This window comes from Tupaia chinensis, unplaced genomic scaffold (genome assembly GCF_000334495.1).
Source record: "Tupaia chinensis unplaced genomic scaffold, TupChi_1.0 Scaffold139757_1, whole genome shotgun sequence".
In the NCBI taxonomy this organism is placed as follows: Eukaryota; Metazoa; Chordata; class Mammalia; order Scandentia; family Tupaiidae; genus Tupaia; species Tupaia belangeri.
Window position 1 is genome coordinate 2,661,773 of NW_006199637.1, and position 11,097 is coordinate 2,672,869.

The window sequence follows — 11,097 nt, forward strand, 5'->3', positions numbered from 1 at the left end:
GCACATGTGCCCTATGGCACAAAAACAAACAAACAAACAACCTAATCCTAAATCTGAAATAAAAGAACCTTAAAAACAAATGCTGAGTACGTGTATGTGCATACCCAAAACCCTACGGGAGGCAGCAATGGAAAAAAAGAGTGTGTGGCATGGCCACCACTGGGGGAGTACTTTCTTTGGCAAGTGCATGCACTGTCTGGTAATCGACAAAAAAAGAAAATAAGTAAATAAGTAAAAAGGAAAACTAGGGACCAGCAGGTGGCATGGTTAAGGCGCTGGACACTCCCACATGGCTGACCATGGTTCGAGTCCTAGACCTGGTGGTTTGCTTTCTCACTTTTCCACTCTTTCTCTGGTCAAATAAATGGATGAATAAATAAAATTAAATAATTCTTTAAAAAAAGGGGAAAACTGGAAGACTATAATTTTCTAATTAATGACACTGACAAGAACATGAAATAAAATCATATACTCACAGGTATATATAAAGCTTTACTCAAATGTCTGCACGTACATGAGTTAATATCAAACAGTGAGATTTTGTTCCAAAGGATGAAAAGAGATGGAACAATAAAACCTGGTGTTTCCCTTCGGCTCGTCTCTGACTTCAGCTGCATGTCCGCCACGTACAGCTTTTCCAGTCTCTGGGAAGCACTTCGCATTTCTCTGGGAACCTCTTAGAACTGCTTCCAAGTATAACAGCAGGGAAAGGCTTTCACCTGCTCACATCCTACCCCATTAGAGGCGAACCCACACCCCTCAATCCTCTTGTTTAAACTGTGGCTGTCTGGAAATAGTGTGTAAATGAAGAATTTAATGTTAACATACAAAAAAAAAAAAACAATATAATCTCTATATGCTGTAAGAATAACTTTGTTTTAAAATTTTCATTAAAGAATTGGTTTTATTTTTATTATCTTTCCACAAAGCTATAAAAATACTTGAAAACAAAAACGAACAAAAACTGAAAAAGCGTTTTAAAATCCCGGGTTGCTATACTACATCTTCTATGATTTATAATTAGGAATAACACGTTAAATTCTACGAGTTAGAATTTCTGAATAATTTTGATAGGAGTTGACTAGAAGGAACCAGAATATCAAATGTCAGAGATTTTCCATGTCAATCCCAATGAAGTTTTGGAAAAGCTGTGCATTTGTCAGTCAGCTCAGCCCACTCAGTAACTTGATGCTGCCACGAACGCCGAGACTGGGAGGGCAAAGATTTGTATGCTACACATGCCAGGCCCTTCAGTGCAATGGCTCAAAGTGGCCTTCTCTTATTTGTTCCTTTATGTTTAAAATAATTAAGTACAAATATATATATGTGGTTTAAAGAACAAAGTCAATGGTACAGAAAGATCTAAATTGATAAGTAACCTTTTCTTCTATAACAGCAACTCTGAGATCTTTAAACTCCTGGGACAGTCAGGTGATTCATTCAACACTGAAGTCAATACGGAATCTCTTTATCTGAAAATTAATTTCCAGGCCTTTGGAACGGTGTTGATCGTCCTGTGTACTACCTCTGTTACAGAGGAAAGGAAGCCATGCAGTCGTCTCTTTCTTAAAGAACGATTTAAAAGGCCACATGCACACAGTGCAAAGTCCAGGCAGTACCTCGGGCTCCAGTGGATCGAACTGTAGCTCTGGAGAGTCCCTGGTTATCATTCCTGAAACGGAGGAGTCACATATACTAACAAGGCATTTTCAAAAGTAGGAAAATCTGGGCCAGCAGGTGGTATGGTGGTTAAGACTTGGCAGTTTGAGTCCTGGACCAAGCAGCTTGAAAACATGCCAGTTGTGTGTGCCCAAAATCCTGAAAGGAAAATATAGAAGGGATTGCAGCATGGCCAACCTCCCCCCAGGGGTGATTTCTCACATTCCCTCTCTGTCTCTCTTTGGTGAGTGCATGCACTCTATTACAAAAAAATATAAAGACAAACAAACAGTAGGAAACCTTTCTCGTAATCAAAATGAGGTCATGGGAACCAGCAGTTAGCGTAATGGCTATGTCGCTGGACTCCCATGTAGTCGACCGCAGTTCACATCCTGGACCCGGTGGCTTAAAACTCACGCCGGGCGCATGTGCATGCGTGCCCAAGATCCCAAGAGGAGAATGGAGGAGAAGGGATTGCGGCGTGACCATCCCCCCTGGGGGGTGATTTCTCGCTTTCGGTCTCTATGTCTCTCTCTGTCTGGCGAGCGCATGCGCCCTATAGTGAAAACCTCTCCAAAAAAAAAAAAAAAAAGTTAAAAAAAAAAAAAAAGAGGTCATTTGGTAAAATGGAGAGGCTTAACTCTGTCAGAGTCTTGGGTGATCTGCTCATTACTTAATAGAAAAATATCTTTAAAAAAATTTTATTTATGTATGCATTTCATGAGAGAGAGAGAAAGAGAGGTGGTGGGGGACACCCCTAACAGGGTTCTCATATGGCAATTCCCCCCTGCCTCAGCTAGGTTGGATCACGACTCACACAGGGAAGCCTCAGGAGGCCAACCTGGAACCTTCCCAGGTGAGGCCAGCATTGCTGAGCACCATGTTCCTGCGGAGCCATATTAACATTATGTAAGAGGGTCTGACCCTCAGTCCCAGGCAGTCAAATTAAAATGAAGTCACACCCTTATTAGAGAACAAAGAGAAGGCGAGATGGCAAGGGACTAAGGATGGAGAAGGGAAGTTCTCTAGGGAAATGTCAGCCCGAGATGGGCAGCTGAGCGTTTGCTCCCCAAGTGTGCCTTCTCCGGAGCAGGGCAAACTTACACGGACCTGGGCTGCAGGAGCTCAGCCCAGGCCCTCCTGAATGCCGCGGATCCTCCTGGCCAGCTGCACGTCCTTTGGGAAAAGAGTGACTCGGCCGGCGTGTAGGAGATAGGCGTCCTCGAAGAGATGAACTAGAAATGCTTCTGCTGCCTGGGGGGAGAGGGAACAAGAGACTGACATGGCAAAGGGGGTGCACTGCTTTTCCTTGGAGACCTGCTAAATGGAATTTCTCAAAAGACCATAGGAAAATCATCCACAGAATGAGACTGAACTTTGCCTGAATTGTGCACCCCCGCCACACACACAGAATCCAGCCTCTAAACAGCCGGTGTCTCCAGGTAGCTCTGTTCAGAGGGTGACACTCCCCAGTCAGTTGTGCAGAATTCTAGAATGTTCCTCCCCAATCCTTGGCCTTCCCACAACTGAACCCTGGCCCCTTCTTACCTCTTGTAGGGCCAACAGGGCCTGGGATTGCCAATTCAAGTCCACACCACGAGAGAATTTAACACATATTTCTCTTGCCTGTGAAGGAGAAGGGGTGGGAGGAGCAGAGAACAGAAGAGAGATTCTAGGGCGGATGGATACCCTCCAGTCTCCCATGAGCCCTCACTTCCGTTATCCCTTCCTGGCCCTTAACTGTAGGACCTAACGAGAAGCGGGTATCAATTCCTGAGAGTTTAGGAACTGGCATATCTCTTACTGGTGGTGGGAGATGAGGCAATCTCCCAGTCCTGGGGTGCATGGACGAGAAAGTTCCTATTTACTTAATCAAAGAATACAGCTTCAAAGGTAGAAGGAGTTAGCCATTAATTCCATAAAGCATCGCAAGGTACCCTTGGAGGGCTCATGTTTCCAGGACATGAAAGTTCTCCAGAGGTTAGAGAGGTCCCTCAACCACTTAGGTAAGAGACAGCAGAGTCCCTAACACTTGGGAAATTCAAAGAAAGGAGGGTGGCACGAGGGGTGGGAGGAAGCTCCCTGGAGCTCACCACACGGCTGAAGGGCAACTTCCTTAACAAGAGGCCCGTGCTCTTCTGAAGCTTCTGGATCTCCTTCAGAAGCCGTTGGCTCCGCCGAGCACGCAGACGGGCCGGGGCACCTGAGCAAGAGAGTTGGGTCATAAAGGGAACGTGCAGTGGGCAGCAGGAGGTGCCCACAGCTCAGCTGAGACAGACCAACTGTCAAAGCTCTAGACTAAGCACTGTGGCTGCACTCCATGAGAGCAGGGATTGGTATTTTACTCACTGCTGGGATCTACAGCCACTACCAAACTGCGGGGAAGAAGTGAATGAGTGAAGGATCGATCCTGAGATGTAATGGAGATGCTAACTCTTCAATGAAGCCTTATCCAAATCCTGGTCCCTTCCAACAGATGGGTTGCCTCTGCTCTCCAGATCCCAAAGAACTTTGTGCCTCCTTATCTTTCTCACCTAGGTGGGAAATTCAGTTATTTTGTTTTTAGATTTTTTCCCCCAAACAGTTGGAAAGAATCTGCACAATTACCTAATATATAGTCCCATATCTTGATTATTTTGAGGTCTGAGAGGTGAAGACAGTGGTCCAGAGCTCATTAGGGGTCAATGGGGACCTCAGAATGGCATAATTCAGTGCTTCAGGCACTTGGCTGTGGTGTCAGAGCCTTGGACTCAAATTTTGGTTCTAGTAACAACGAAAAAGAAAATCTTGCCTAACAATAAAAAGTCTATGTCTCACAACTTATGAGATGTAGCCAAAATAGTTCTAGGGGAAAATGCATAGCCCTGAAATGTATCTATTAGAAAATAACAACATTAGGGCTGGCCCTCTGGCCTGGTGGCTAAGGGAACCAAGTCCCACATGGCTGGCCAGAAGGCTTGAAGGTGCTGGGTTTGTGTCCAGAGTCTTGCCTGAACAGGCTAGGCTGCACCTGCCCATGATCCAGGGTTGGTTAAGGCTGGGAGTATGGCATGAAGACCCTGTTGGGGTGCTGTACCTTAGTTTCTCTGACATGTGAAGAAATAAGTAACTTTAAGAAAAAACTTCAAGATAACCAATAGGGAAGAATTTAAGTTAATGAAAAAGAAAAAAAAAAAAAAAAAGGAACTCTAAGAGAAATATAATCTCAGAAAGATAAGAGAGATGAAATCCAAGACCCAAGAATAAGTAGTTATGAAAAGCAACCAACCAAAGGACCAGCAGGAGGTGTGGAGGTTAAGGCAGCTAGATTCCACACAGCTGACTCCACTGTCCAAGTCCTGGACCTGGCAGCTTGGAAATCATGCCAGGCACATGTGCATGCATAAACAAAACCCCTAGAGGAGAAGGGATTAGAGCCTGTCCCTCTGCCCTGGTGGGTGATTTCTTGCTTTCCCTTCCTCTGTCTCTATCTCTCTCCAGTAACCGCATGCACCCCCTAGAAAAAACTAAAAAACAAAAACCAAAGTAACTAGAGAGAGCATGTTAAAGAACTGGGGATTAATGATTCAATAGTCATATATCTTGAACTGCCAACAAATAGTTGGGATTTAATCTTGAAGTAATGGGAAGCCAGGGAAGAGCTTTTTTTTTTCCCCCAAGATTTATGCAATAGGACATGTGCGCTCACGAGAAAGACGGTGAGAAATCACTCTCCAGGGGGAGGGATGGCCATGCCACCGCAAACCCTTCTTCTCCATCCTCCACCAGGGAAGGGTTTTAAGCAGCACAGAAATGTGATCTATCTACATGTTAAAGATATTCCAGCTGCAGTGTAAAGAAAGAACTAGAAAGGGCAAGAGTAGAAGTAAAACAGTGGTGGGTTAGGAGGCTCCACAGTCTCTCTACAGAGTTGCTGGTGGCTCAGACTAGGCTGGGAGGAGCAGATGTGGCTACGAGTAGAATGATGGGTGTGATCTGGAGCCCCAACTGCTTGAACTTACCTTTGGACTGGATATGGGGGGTGGGGAGGGAGAGAAAAGAATGTCTTCAAAGTTTCCGGATTGAACAACTAGGTAGGTGGCTGTGCCATTTCCTGAAGTGAGGGGGGAAATTGAGGATCAAGAGGTCGAAGGGGAACAATCAGAAATCCAGCTTTGGGTATATGAAGTGTCACATACCCAAGAGCATTTGGGGAGAAAAGCAACTGAATCTGGGTGTCGAGGGTCAGAGGAGACCTGGGTAGAGATATACATTTGAGTGTTGCCAATGTCTGGATAGTCTTGAGAGCCACGGGGATGGATAAGACCACCTGGTGAGGGGTGGAAAAGAAGAGGATGCCAAGGAAGCCGGATACCAAGGAGCTGAAGAGTGGTGGTGTGGGCAGTAAAAAACAGCAAGCAAGAACTGCCAAGGTGCGCGGTGTCATGGAAGGCCACGGAGGAAAATGTTTCAAGGAGAAAGTGGCCCGCTGTGTCAAATGCTTCTGAGAGAGAGAGGAAGACCACAGACCTGTCTATCGGATTTGGCGAGATGAAGGTTCCTTCTGACCCCGACGGGAATAGTCCAAGTGGACTAGAAGATGGGGTAGTGATTGCAGAGCCAGGCTGGAATGAGATAAAGGGCGACTGGAAAGTGAGGGAACAGACATGGTGTGTGGAGTTAGTAAGCCTGGCTATTTAAAAAAGGATAGTTACGGGGCTGGCCCTCTAACTTAGTAGTTAAGGGAGTTGATACCACATGGCAGACCACGATTCAAATCTTGGCCCAGTCACCTTGAAAAGCAGGGCACGTGTGCACGCATACCCCAAATCCCAACAGGATGGAGAAGAAAGGATTGAGGTGCAACCACGACCATCGCAGGGTGTTCGCTCTCTCTCTGTGATGAGTGTAAAAGCCCTCTGATAATTGAAAAATAAAAGGGGGGGGGAGTAGGTATAAAGGAAGTAGAGAAATGGGGGACGGCAGTATAGTATAGGGAAATGGCAATGTGGGGTCAAAGAAACACCCCTGACCTTTTTCTTAAGATCTTAAACACTACCGCACATTGGCAAAGTTAACATAAGGAACTTAGATTGAATTCTAAATGCAGGTAGAGAGGACAGAAGAAAGCCCTTCTGCAGCTGAAAGAGCCCATGTAGAAGTGGACTGGCTTTGATAGGAAGGGGGACACCTGGCAAGGCCATCCTCAGCTGAGGGTGAGTGGGGGGACTGCAACTGCGGGAAGGTGAAGAGGGAAGGAAAGTACAGAATAGCCACAAGGGGAAGATAAGCCCGCTGGACTTAAGGGAGGACTGCCAAGAAATGTCAAGGGCCCATTTGAGATAAAACTTGCCCTTTAACCAGGAATAGGAGGATGCTTCTACATCTGAAAGCAACAGCAACACCTTAGTTAATATTCCTGTTCAAATTATGAACCAAAGATGGTCAAAACACTGCTCTTATCACACCAGTCTCAGGGCTTCATGAATACGAGAAGAAATAAAATGTATAAAAATGAAAAGGAAGGGAACCAGCAGTTAGCGTAATGGCTATGTCGCTGGACTCCCACGTAGTCGACTGCGGTTCGTGTCCCGGACCCGGTGGCTTAAAACTCACGCCGGGCGCGTGTGCGTGCGTGCCCAAGATCCCGAAAGGAGAATGGAGGAGAAGGGATTGCGGCGTGACCATCCCCCCTGGGGGGTGATTTCTCGCTTTCTGTCTCTATGTCTCTCTCTGTCTGTCTGGCGAGCGCACGCGCCCTACAGTGAAAATCTCTCCAAAAAAAAAAAAAGAAAAGGAAGATTCAAAAAGCATTATTTGCAGACAATTTAACAGTCTATTTACAAACTCCAAACCAATGGGGCTAGCCAGGTAGTGTGGTGGTTGGGGAGCTGGGCTCCCACACCGCCCACCACAGAGTCCTGGACCTCGTGGCTGGCTTTTTCACTTTCTCTCTCTCTCTGGTGAGTGCATGTGCCCTACAGTAAATTAAAATAAATAAGTGAATTAATAAAAATTAAATAATGATTTAAAAAATTCCAAATGAAGCAATGGAGAAGCTATTAAGATTAAAAAGAATTCAGCAAGTTAGCTGGATGCAAAGGTTACATACTTGCTTCAGCAAAGAAAAAAAAACTCCATTCACAACAACATCTGAAAATAACCTATAATACATTCTCCCCACCATGTTCTTAGATATGTAGCCAAGAGTTGGAAGGTAAGTAAAGCTGTTATTGCCACCACGAAAAGTCTAGGCATCTGTCACCTCCGGCCCCTGGTTCCTGGTCCACTAGTCCACAATAGAGACTGAAGACCCCAGATGCCAGAAGGCAGCAGAGCCAGGGCAAGAGGGCCTTGGTTCAAGGTCCAAGGCGGTCATTCACAGAAGGAAAACTGGAAAGGCACCTCTGGAAAGAGAATTGTTTGAAAAAGTGGCCAATACTTTTGCAATTTAAAAAATCACAAACAGGGACCAGCAGTTGGCATAATGGCTATGTCGCTGGACTCCCATGTAGTTGACCCGGGTTCAAGTCCCAGACCAGGTGGCTTAACTCACGCTGGGCATGTGTGCGAGTGTGACCAAGATCCGGAGAGGAGAATGGAGAAGAGAATTGCATGGAGAAGGGACTATGGAGTGGCCATCCCCTTGGGGGGTGATTTCTCGCTTTCTGTCTGTCTCTGTCTTTCTGGCGAGTGCATGCGCCCTACATCAAAAACCTCTCTCTAAAACAAAACAAAACAAAACACAAACAGATGTTTACAACTACTGTGTCTGTCTGCCAGAAGACGTTATGTAACTTTGCTGAAGTTACCTGGCCTGCCTGTGCCTGTTTTCTCATTAGCTGTGAAATGGGTACGATATCAAGTTGCGATGGTCCACAATGACCGAGCAGCTGCACTCGCTTGCTAATGCTGCTAGTAATACCCAGGGGAGTTGGTACTGGGAGCCAGGCTGTCCGGGCCAGCCCTCTCCCCGGTCGGAACGGTCTCCTCCAGCCCTTGCCCTGAGCAGATGCTGGACGTCAGAACCACTTGATTGCCGGGCAGAGGAAGGCCACCGGGCCAGGAGTCCGGAGATTCGGGTTCTGCAAACGAGCCTGGATTTTCGTGTCTGTGAAATGGGGCCGCGCCCACTTCCCAGGCCAGCAGCCGGAGGCCAGCACGGAGCGGGAGAGCCGCAGCCGGTTACCTAAGGAGGGGCGCCGCCGGGAGGTGCCGGGGGTCGGGCTCGCGCTGCGCCTCTCTCGCGGGGTCTCAGGCTTGCGTCTCCCGCGGCGCGGGCCCATGGCGGGCCGCGGGGGGCCCCGGCGCCCAGTCCCACTGCTCCTGATCGGACTTCCGCGTCCGGGCGGTGAAGGCTGGAGTCTGGGAGACCCGAAGAGCCGGGAGGCCGCGTGCCGCCGTGGAGCCGGAGTCGGAAGTCGTCTGCGCCACCTCCCGTTCAAATCGCCCGCTCCTCCCACATCACCAATGGCATTTTTTAAAACCCAAATCCAGCGACTCCCAGTGGCTAACACTGAAACGCCCGGCGTAAAGCGACTGCGGGAAGGCCAATGAGAGCATGCGCCAGAGACTAAAGGCGGCAGTGATAGGAGCAGAGAAGGGATCGACGCTAAAATTAGCCAATGGGCACTTGGAGAAGCAAAAAGAGGCGGGCTATTTCCTGAGCTTTGCGAATTGACTGGGAGGCTTTGAGGCATAGGCGCTGACGTCATCCGGTGCCCTCTGGTCAGAAAGCAAAGCTCATTTCTGCAGACGTGGATGATGCGTTTGTAGAACGTATTTCTCGAGACAAATCACTTTCCTAATTTTAGGGTTAGGGTTAGGGTTGCCTTATCAACCCCGAGATGACTTGGAGTTGCGGAAAGATAAGGAAACAGACCTGTAGAGAATGTGACAACCCTGTATCATGTGTACAACTCTAAGGGAACAACCCACAAAAATGACTCAGAAGCCAGTTTAATTGCATGAACTTTATTGACGATTAGGGTCGGGGACAGACAATAACCGAGGGTGGGCTCAGGACGAGGTCCACGCAGCGCAGGCCTCAGCAGATAACTGGATCATATTCTACCACCTGGTGTAATCATAATCATCCCAGGGGTGTCAAGACTTCCCTCTGTTGGGGAGAATAGGAATTCAGGTTATGTCTTCATACTCAGAATAAGGGGAATTTTAGTTTTCTACATTTTGCTTTCTGGCATTTTCTGAAGCGTTCTACAGGAACACGTACTGTAATCAGAAAAAAATATATTTTTTTTGGAGAGGTTTTTGCTATAGGGCGAGTGTGCTCGCCAGAAAGACAGAGACAGAAAGAGAAATCACGGCCATCCCTACTCCATTCTCCTCTTGGGATCTTAGGCACGCATGCATAAGGGCCCTGTATAAGTTTAAGCCACCAGGTCTGGGACTTGAATGGTGGTCGACTATGTGAGAGTACAGCGACATAGTCATTACACCAACTGCTGGTCCCCAGAAAAAAATCTTACATATAAAACTAACAGTCCCAGGATCAACAGATGGTGTAATGGTTAGATCACTGAACTCCCATGCAGTTGACCGTGGTTTGAGTCCTGAACCTGGTGGCTCAAAACTTACCCCATATGTGGGGCTGGCGGATGGTGTGGTGGTTAAATGCATTGGACTCCCACATGGCCAACTGCAGTTCAAGTCCAGGACCTGGTGGCTTGCTTTCTCACTTTCCCTCTCTCTTTCTTAGTCTCTCTCTGAACAAACTAGAAAATAATAATAAAGTTAAATAAAATAATAACTTAAAAAAACCTCACACTGGATGCATGTGAGTGCGTTCTCAAAATTCAGAGAGGAGAAGGGATTATGGCGTGGCCATCCTCCCCCAAGAGGGTGATTTCGTGCTTTCTGTCTCTGTCTCTCTGGCAAGTGCAAGCAAAAAACAAAAACAAAAACCCCAACAATCCCATGGAACCCTTGTACATTGCTGGTGGGAATGTAAAATAGTACAGTAGTTGTGCAAAATAATATGGTGATTCCTCAAAAAATTAAAAGTAGGATTACTCTGTGATTGAGAATTCCCCCCCCCCCGCTATGTATCTGAAAGATTTGAAAGTGGGGCCTTGCATAGATATTTGTACACCTATATTCATAGCAGCATTATTCATAGCAACCAAAAAGTGGAAACAATCCTAATATCCATTGGCAAGTGAAGGAATAAATGAAATGTAGTGTATGTACAATCAAGTATTACTCAGCCTTAAAAAGGAAGGAATTTCTGACACATGCTACAACACGAATGCACTTTGAGGACATTACGGTAAGTAAAATAAACCAGATACAAAAGGACAAATACTGTACAACTCCAACTTTATGAGGTGCTGCTGCTGCTATCTTAGAAATATTGGGTTAAATAAAAATACTGTTAAAATAAATGTTGTGTTTTTATCCCCTTTTTTTCAATTAGCTACTAAAAAACCTTAGATTATA

At 46.5% G+C, this 11,097-nt stretch overlaps 1 protein-coding gene across 3 annotated transcripts; it reads right to left on the reverse strand.

Moving 5' to 3' along the window:
* Positions 1-495: 495 nt before the first annotated feature.
* On the reverse strand, positions 496-9,106 carry CENPA (centromere protein A). Of its 3 annotated transcripts, none has more exons than XM_014593101.2 (5): positions 8,828-9,106; positions 3,753-3,862; positions 3,208-3,285; positions 2,770-2,913; positions 496-1,672 (listed from the first exon to the last, which is right to left on the reverse strand). In XM_014593101.2, the coding sequence occupies exons 1-4, from the start codon at positions 8,922-8,924 to the stop codon at positions 2,785-2,787; spliced, it is 414 nt and encodes a 137-aa protein (XP_014448587.1). In that variant the 5' UTR covers positions 8,925-9,106; the 3' UTR covers positions 496-1,672; positions 2,770-2,784. The 3 variants fall into 3 exon arrangements, with proteins under 3 accessions (XP_014448587.1, XP_014448585.1, XP_014448586.1); XM_014593099.2 differs by having other exon boundaries at positions 496-1,818; XM_014593100.2 differs by having other exon boundaries at positions 496-1,818; positions 2,764-2,913.
* Between the last annotated feature and the right edge of the window lie 1,991 nt (positions 9,107-11,097).

Bases quoted from the DNA above. Each gene is read 5' to 3' on its own strand.
- CENPA (XM_014593101.2), bottom strand. From the start codon at position 8,924: ATGGGCCCGCGCCGCGGGAGACGCAAGCCTGAGACCCCGCGAGAGAGG. The intron at 3,863-8,827 runs GTAACCGGCTGC...TCTCTTGCTCAG, and splicing joins CCGGCGGCGCCCCTCCTTAG to GTGCCCCGGCCCGTCTGCGT. The intron at 2,914-3,207 runs GTAAGAAGGGGC...CTCTCCCCCCAG, and splicing joins CCCTGTTGGCCCTACAAGAG to GCAGCAGAAGCATTTCTAGT.